Genomic DNA, 9,588 nt, shown 5'->3' with positions numbered 1-9,588 from the left:
GTTCTTCGCCGCTTAATACTAGTAACTCCTTACGCCACTCGAACATCTTCCCATCTAAGATCATCGCCCATATTGACGAAGTCTTGTAGTTCTTCATCAGTTGGAATAATCCATTCATCATTTTCTTCTACCTCCCTCAAAATAATTGGATCAATTGAGTCATCTCTTGTCGGTCCTCATACATTATTTCTAGCTATATTTCGAATCTGCAACTTCATATTGTATTGTATGTAGACGACATCATTCAATTTAGCTTGAATCAAGCAATTCCTCTTCTTTGAATGTATCTTAAAAAAATAAGAGAAACAAGTATTAAAGACTATTTAACTTATTACTTAATCGGTAAAAATAAGACTAATTTAAGTGTAACTTACATGATCAAATGCACTTCAATTGCGCTCACATGGTGAAGCACTACATGTCTTACTTAAAACCCTTTTTGCAAATGATGAAACGTAAGGTAGTCCCTTCCCGTATTGTGTCCACCATTTATCTACATTTAGTCACAAAATAAAACAACCATAAAATCGCCACAAAAGTAAATCAAATGTAACATTAAAAAAAACTTACGCTGTAAATATTTGTGGACTCCTTTCTTCGCAAAATTATGTCCCAATGATCCAGTTGCACTCCTATAGTGGAACATCTCACTATTCATTTCATCCAAAGCATTCTCATCACACACCAATTTACTCATAGCGAGGAAAACTTGTTTGGTAACCTCATCAGTCTCAACCACTTCCCAACCCTTTCCATTGTAAATCGAGGGATTCAAGTAATAACTAGTGGCATGTAAAGGATGATGAAATTGATCCGTCCATTGGATATCAATAATTTCCCAAACTTTGGCTCGTGTCATTTGATCACTACCAAGGTTCTTCTTAATTTGGTCCTTTGCTATAACTATTGCTTCATATATGTATCCCATACTTGGCTTCTCTTCAATGACGACCAACCTTACCACATCAACTAGTGGTGCCAACACTTCACATGCAAACTGCACATTATCCCAAAAGCTATTCTTAGCCATTATTCTAGCACATCTCATACCATCAGCTTTTTTTAGCAAAATCAGACTGTATCCATTGATCTGACACAAACAACATTTGTAAATGACCCTTGTTCTTATGAATACTCTTGATTGTGTAGAAAGCAGTAGCAAATCTAGTCACACAAGATCGGTGCAACTCTTTTCCACTAGTAAACCTCCTCATCAAGTTTAAAACTCTACCATGGTTATAGATGATCCATGAAACGACTTTAGACTCACTCAAAGCACTCTTGATCTTCGGCAATTTATCACCCATATCTTGCAACATTAAGTTGACACAATGTGCCGCACAAGGAGTCCAAAACATATTAGGATGTTGTTCCATTAAGATCTTGCCTGCAGCCTTAAAATTTGAACCGTTGTCGATAATAAACTACAAAAAAAAAAAAAATAGATAGTTTAGTAATTGATGTAACGAGTAACGACCCATGCACAAATAAATGAAATTAACCGATATACCTGAATAACATTCTCCTCGCCTACATCTTCAATAACTTCATTAATCATGCCCACAATGAGATTTGCATCCTTAATGTATTCAGATGCATCGATAGACTTTAGGAAAACTGTTCCTTCCGCACAATTAACTAAGAAGTTAATCAAACATCTTCCTTTTCCATCCGTCCAAAAATCAGACATAATGGAACAACCATAAGCCTTCCAATGTTGTCGATAAGACTCGACGAAGTCATCTGTTTCCTTCAAAATCTCCTTAAATAAGGTTGTTCTCACATGGTAAGGAGTTGGTGCTGGTAATCCTTTTCCATACTCTCTAACAGAATATAAAAATCTTTGGAAAAGTTCACCTTCACAAGCGCTGAAAGGTAATCCCTTTGAGATTGACCAACGAGCATAATCCTTCCAAGATCGGTGCTTTAACGCAATTTTAATCGGATTGTTCTGATCTAGTGTAGTTTGCTTCATCTTTTTATAATCAGGACTAAAGACAGTATTTAGAGGACCTCTAACATTGCTCGATTGCTTCAGACTTCTTCCATGAGAACCACTGGCAACTACCTCAGGTTGCTTAGCATTAGTTCTTTCATCTTCAATCTCTTGACACTCAATGTCTTCTTCTTCAATATCGCCACTTACCAAACGATCATGATTTTGAATAATACTACTGATTATAGCCTTCTCCAATCTTTTCTTTGTTGCCTCAGCCATAGCCTTTTGAACTGTTTTCATTATCTCTTCAGTAACTTTGTCACATCCCTTCACATTTCCTTTTTTATCAGCAAGATGCTCTTTCAATCTATGTATGCCTCCGGACATCTTCTTGTTACATAATTTGCACCAAACTACATCCAAATCATTAGGATCCCGACATTCCCCCCATTCCCATGCTATATCTCCAGAATTTCTTTTCAGAGCAGGAGTACTCGAAGCACCGACACCAGTAGAAGCCATAGGTGGAAACTAATAAAAGTACCTAAATAACAAAAAGATACAGTCATAAGTATAGAACAAAGAGAGCAAATAAGTCCATAAACCTATATTATATCATGTTTATACATTAGAACTAAAAAATATAAAGAAAATCAACTAATTATATAAATTAGAGAGCAAACAATCATAATTATAGAACAATAAGAGCAAAATCAGTCCATAAACCTATATCATATCAGTTATAAACATGGTGATGGGTCATGAAAATGTCCCATCTAAGTCGTTTAATTTAGTCGAGTTAGTTCGTTTCGAGTCTTTATTATAATAAACTGGTTGGTTTTCTTGATTAGGTGTCTTTTGCAGAGTTAGGTGTGAAAACGGTTAAAAACGAGGAAAAGATGCATGAAGGGTATTTTGGTCATTTAGAGTCAAAGACATTCTGGTAATTTTGCCAAGGTCAGTGAATGGGTGAAAAGTAGAGGTCGAGACGAGTCCGTAGAAAAAACGGAAGTCAAATCGGAGTCTGGATGAGTGAAATATGCTAAGTCAAAGTTGGAGTCAAAGGAAGTGGACCAGTGGGACACTGTTGGGCACCATTCTGGCTGGTGGGACACAACAAGGTGACGTGGCACGTCCTGAATGCACAAAACGGACAGTACCTTGGTCCCCTCTTTTCTCCTTTTAAGCCCTCCGGAAATTACTTTTATGCCCCTCCTTTTTGTCTCACTTTATGTTCAACCAATAAGAAATCATTTCTTGAGTAGAAAGCAACCCTAACTTCCTATTTTAACCCTCTTTCTCCCATTTTCTCCCAATTAACTCCTAAAACCCTAGTCATCAACCCATCTATAAAAAAATCTCTACCTCTTTCATTTCTCTCTAGACTTGAAAACCCTCTCAATCCCCTCTTACCTATTTCTTTCTCTCTTCTCTACCACTAAATCCATTTTCTCCATTATTTTTCCATCTTTCTCTACTACTACTTCTTCTCTACCACTATTCTTTCTTCCATTAATAGTCTTCTCCTTCTTTCTTCCATATTCTTCTATCATTGTTATCCCCCTTCATCTCTTCTTTCTAACTTCTTTCTACATCTAATTTCCTCCTTTTCCTTCTTTTTCTTATTTGGGTGCAATAAAATAGCTATTACTTGGAATTCTTGGAGTAAAATTCTTGAGCACAAATGGAGCAATGTCAATGAATGTTACTCTAGATTCCATGTATAGTTAACTTAGCAATCTAAGGTTGTAAATGAAACCCATTTTGGATCTTTGTAATACTTGTTCTTGACTAATTAAATCCCTTGATGTGCTTTAATGTTTATTGATTGTTTATCTATATGGATTGGATTTTCTTTCCATTACTCATGCCTCATAATTAGATATTTCATACTTTCATTAAGTTGTTAGATGGAGTATGCTTTATAGATGATGAATAATAGTTAAGCAATCCGAATCTCTATAAGGAAGACAATTAGAATTAGTAATTATAAAATTGTTTTGTCTAGAACATCATCCGGAATCCAAATAGTTCATTATATTGGATCCCGAGTATATACAAAAGAGATTTAAGTAATTAAGTGCTTGTTTTATAGAGTGAAATTATGCGGGGGATTTTATAACCTTAGATATTCTCTCACCTCTCACTTAGATAGTTTATTTAGTTTTATTTGTTTTCTTATTTCTTACAAATCAATCATCAAATTCATGAAGTGGGGTGTGTGCGTGTTTTAGTCTAAGTTAGATATTGACATCTTGATTATTGGGTTAAACCCGCATTCAATATTACCTACCTATTCCTTGGGACGATTCACGAATTTACTAACTTACTATAACTTGACCCCGTATACTTGCGGGAATAGACCGTTTCTAGGCTTATCAAGTTTTTGGCGCCGCTGCCGGGGATAGGTACATTAGTTTGGATATCGTTTGTTTGTTTGTTCATTAGTTTAGTGTTAATTTCTTACTTAGACATTTTTGCTTTATTTTTTTTTTATTTTCTTAAGTTTATTTTTTTTAGGTACCATTTCAAGGAAATAGCCAGAAGAGACATAGGAGCGAAGGAAAGGAAGGAATCGAGAAGTAAAGCGAAAAGTCGATAGTATCGCATTTTATCTCTTCCTTCTTACTTTTGTGCGATTGTTTAGTTCTATAATTGTTAGTTCCCATTTTGTGATTATGTGTTACCATCTTTGAATATTGTTAGATCATGGCCCGTTCTTATAGCGGTTGGCCATTCGATGTTGATGATGACGAGCTTGTTTCGAGGATTCCCCGCACTAACCGACCTGATATGACCTTAGGTGAATACCAACGGATGTGTAGGGATGTTTCGATTAGAGAGGGAAATAGACCATTTGAGCATGATCGATCTCGTATGACACTAGCTGAATACCGACATATGTATAGAGATGGTCAAATTAGTGATGGATATGGTCCAACACTAAAAATGTATGAGAGACCTTATAGTCCACACTATTCTGGGACCAATGATTTTAGAGGCAGGTATGATCCTAGTAAGTACGGTGGGAGTTATTATCAAGAGTCTTCATTTAATTACACTTGTGAGCCTTGTCATGAAGAGGCTCTTGAAGATGAATCTCAATTAGAGTATGTGAGTCGTCTGACTGAAATGATGTTACAACTTGAAGAGACACAAGATCGATTTGAACAGACGCAGATTCAAATGCAACAAGAGTTACATCAGAGGTTTGAGTCTCTAAATCATCAATTAGAGTCTCTAAATCATCTATTAGAGATGATTGCTTGACAGTTATTTGCCGACGAGGAAGGGGTTTTACCACCCCAAACTCAAGAGGGTACTAGGTCGATGGCGAGGGTAATACGTCTAACCCTAGTACTAAGTTAAATGTCGACAAATCAACTGAGAGGACCCAAGAACTTGAACAAACTGATAACCTTGTTGTCTCGTTTCCTCACCATGTGTCGTCTCATCATGATAGGACTACATTAGACTTTGAGATTCAGGATGATGGCTCTATGAACAAGTTTGGGGATGCCACTATTTTGAACTTTTCGATTTTCGACACTTGTAGGGAGTCAGTCTTAGATGCCAGACATGATGTTATAACTGACTGCAAGGCTCCAGATGCCTTTGAGGATATTGATGACGTAGTAGTTAGAGACACGTTGGATAGTTTGTCAGCCTATTTACCTAAGGAAACCATGGACCTTAACTTGGTCCCCGAGCCTATTGCCTTACCCTTTGAGTCTAGTTCGACTTTCCACATGATCTCAAACTCGGTTGTTGATCTCTTTTGGGACATTTCAGACGTCTTCCCGAAGACGTCTATGGACATAGTGGACATTCTATCCACTAAGCTTCCAGATGACTTTTTTCCTTTGACTGACCTCTTAGCCCTTCACTTATATGTCGATCCTTTTGACGACTTCTTAATCGTCGCCCCTAACGTTTATGCTTACTCAGTGGATCGTGCATCCACTAAGTTTGGGGATGGCTTATTTCCTTCAATCGTCTTACTTGCGCTTTATAGTTTGTACATAGTTGTGAGACGATTACCATTTGTATATAACTTTCTTTGGGCTGACCCCCAAATTTTTCGTCTTTTGCTTTATGATCGTTAGGCCGATTGAGATGGGTCTTGATGTTTGTGGGTATCATCTTTGGAAACCCTCCACGAGACATAACTCGTGTTCTTGTGTGAAATCAAGAAAATCAAAGGCTAATTGCATAGCTCAATGCAATCGTGTATACCCACGATAGTGATAGATTTGTATGTGGTCATGTCTTTTTTGTGATTCATTTTCATGATATTTGTTGATATTTTAGGAGCAATTCTTATATGTTTTACTTCTAAGGCGTGGTTTGTTCCAAGTTTGGGGATGGCGCGAGCTTGGCATCAACTTTGAACCTCTTTATACATGAGCCTTGATAGTATCATCTTTTATCTCTTTCGGTTATGGTAATATCTCTCGACTCTTCTCTTTAGATTGATGTGTCTCTTTATCTTTTGGTGAGTGTATGTTTAGAACATTGAGGACAATGTTAGTTTTAAGTTTCGGGATGCGGGATATGACCATAACCAATGCATGACCATGGGTTTCAAAGACAAAAGGGTTCAAATTAGCCAAAATTTGAAAATTTTGAGTAGATTTGCATGTGATTCTAGTGATAGTTTTAAGAATTTTGATGCATATGTGTCGAGTTGATGAGTTTTGTGATTGCTAATGGCCTTTGCATGAAAGTCGAGTGTTTTAGTGTTTGTGTTTTGCCATTTGAGTGACATCTTAGTGAAGAAGAAACATTTCTAAGAGACCTAGAGTAGTCATTAGTGGAGACTTGACCCATAGCCTAAATTGCCATTCGAGTGTACTCTTCCGCGCTAACTCCGAGTAGAATGAAGAGCTACTCAACCTCGTAACCTATGAAAAAGCTCATTTGATCTCGTGTGCTCAATTTCCTTAGCCATAGGAGTGACATTAGGATAACAAATTAACCTTACCCTTGTAGTCCATGAAACCCAATGAGAATGCCAACCAGAGGAAAGCGGATTCTCCATCACCATCCATCATCTTATATCCCGAGAATGAAGACATGAGATAAAAGAATGAAGAATGTCAAAAGCAAGTATGAAATGAAAAGTTGATTGCAAGAATAGAGTTGTGTGTGTAGTATTTTATTTTGGTTGATTGAATTTATGTTATGAAAAAAAAAAGAGAAAAAGAATGAAAAAAAAAGTGATATGAAAAAAAAAAGTGATTTGTTTTGTGTATGTTTGAGCATGTGTTAGCTCTTTTGTGTGAGTGATGTGATTGTATATATGTGTTGGTGTTTTTCTTCATGAATAAGTATTCGAAGCAAGAAACAAATGTTGAGAGGCTTAAGAGGTTCTACCATAACGAAGAGGTCAAAATTCTCGGGAATCTACCATCATCATCCATCTCTAGTATCCGCTAAACTTTAGAAGACATTTTTAGAGGGTAGAATGGGTGAAAAGGGCGAGTGAGCTTCCCCACTCTATTTAGTGGCTAATTCCTTTTCGAAGATCATTTGTTCCAAAATGTTGTCCTCACCCCTTTTTATGTGTTGAGTCTATATTAGTGATCACACTCACACATACGAGCGAACCATTCTTGAGTGATTTCATATTTGGAGTGTATGTCCGTGAGTCCGAAGTCGAGGCGAAATGTACTAACTTGGGAATCAAGGTTTTGTGACTTCGGAACATAGATGTGCTCATTATGGTATGACACTTGCATTTTAGGGTAAGATCATTAGTGAAGAGATCTTTAGCTTTCACATGAACTTGTTTACTTGATTCATTATGTTTTGACATGCTTAAACCCTTCACTATATGAACCATGCTTATCTATGATTTAGATGTTGGACCCTTTTGTTTTATAAAAATCGATGTTTGTGGGTATCATCTATGGAAACCCTCACGAGACCACACTCGTTACATATGCTAAATGCAACCGTGATGCCTCCGAAAGTGAGTTAGATTTTTGTTTTGTTTTGTTTTGTTTTGCTCGGGGACTAGCAAAATCTAAGTTTGGGGATGTTTGATGGGTCATGAAAATGTCCCATCTAAGTCGTTTAATTCAGTCGAGTTAGTTCGTTTTGAGTCTTTATTATAATAAAATGGTTGGTTTTCTTGATTAGGTGTCTTTTGCAGAGTTAGGTGTGAAAAACGGTTAAAAACGAGGAAAAGATGCATTAAGGGTATTTTGGTCATTTGGAGTCAGTGACATTCTGGTAATTTGCCAAGGTCAGTGCATGGGTGAAAAGTAGAGGTCGAGACGAGTCCGTAGGAAAAAAACGGAAGTCAAATCGGAGTCCGGATGAGTGAAATATGCTAAGTCAAAGTTGGAGTCAAAGGAAGTGGACCAGTGGGACACTGTTGGGCACCATTCTGGCTGGTGGGACACAACAAGGTGACGTGGCACGTCCTGAATGCACAAAACGGACAGTACCTTGGTCCCCTCTTTTCTCCTTTTAAGCCCTCCGGAAATTACTTTTATGCCCCTCCTTTTTGTCTCACTTTATGTTCAACCAATAAGAAATCATTTCTTGAGTAGAAAGCAACCCTAACTTCCTATTTTAACCCTCTTTCTCCCATTTTCTCCCAATTAACTCCTAAAACCCTAGTCATCAACTCATCTATAAATAAATCTCTACCTCTTTCATTTCTCTCTAGACTTGAAAACCCTCTCAATCCCCTCTTACCTATTTCTTTCTCTCTTCTCTACCACTAAATCCATTTTCTCCATTATTTTTTCATCTTTCTCTACTACTACTTCTTCTCTACCACTAGTCTTTCTTCCATTAATAGTCTTCTCCTTCTTTCTTCCATATTCTTCTATCATTTTTATCCCCCTTCATCTCGTCTTTCTAACTTCTTTCTACATCTAATTTCCTCCTTTTCCTTCTTTTTCTTATTTGGGTGCAATAAAATAGCTATTACTTGGAATTCTTGGAGTAAAATTCTTGAGCACAAATGGAGCAAATCTTGGACAAATTGGAGATACATGGGGATATGGAATTTGAACATTCTTGGTGATTTCTTTCCATTAATTTCTTAGTATTTTCATTTATTTTACAATGTCAATGAATGTTACTCTAGATTCCATGTATAGTTAACTTAGCAATCTAAGGTTGTAAATGAAACCCATTTTGGATCTTTGTAATACTTGTTCTTGACTAATTAAATCCCTTGATGTGCTTTAATGTTTATTGATTGTTTATCTATATGGATTGGATTTTCTTTCCATTACTCATGCCTCATAATTAGATATTGCATACTTTTGTTAAGTTGTTAGATGGAGTATGCTTTTTAGATGATGAATAATAGTTAAGCAATCCGAATCTCTATGAGGAAGACAATTAGAATTAGTAATTATAAAATTGTTTTGTCTAGAACATCATCCGGAATCCAAATAGTTCATTATATTGGATCCCGAGTATATACAAAAGAGATTTAAGTAATTAAGTGCTTGTTTTATAGAGTGAAATTATGCGGGGGATTTTATAACCTTAGATATTCTCTCACCTCTCACTTAGATAGTTTATTTAGTTTTATTTGTTTTCTTATTTCTTACAAATCAATCATCAAATTCATGAAGTGGGTTGTGTGCGTGTTTTAGTCTAAGTTAGATATTGACATCTTG

At 36.5% G+C, this 9,588-nt stretch overlaps 1 protein-coding gene across 1 annotated transcript; it reads right to left on the bottom strand.

The window, feature by feature from the left end:
• Window positions 1-249: 249 nt before the first annotated feature.
• On the bottom strand, window positions 250-1,030 carry LOC147531534 (uncharacterized). The gene is made up of 3 exons (XM_086649737.1): window positions 571-1,030; window positions 404-493; window positions 250-287 (listed from the first exon to the last, which is right to left on the bottom strand). Exons 1-3 carry the CDS (start codon window positions 1,028-1,030, stop codon window positions 250-252), a joined length of 588 nt encoding a protein of 195 aa, XP_086505863.1.
• Between the last annotated feature and the right edge of the window lie 8,558 nt (window positions 1,031-9,588).

The sequence above is a fragment of the Eschscholzia californica genome, unplaced genomic scaffold (genome assembly GCF_041429995.1).
Source record: "Eschscholzia californica isolate CP2 unplaced genomic scaffold, dmEscCali1.0.p SCAF_6, whole genome shotgun sequence".
In the NCBI taxonomy this organism is placed as follows: domain Eukaryota; kingdom Viridiplantae; phylum Streptophyta; class Magnoliopsida; order Ranunculales; family Papaveraceae; genus Eschscholzia; species Eschscholzia californica.
The sequence above is the reverse complement of the archived record's forward strand: the minus strand, read 5'-3'. Positions and strand labels throughout refer to the sequence as shown.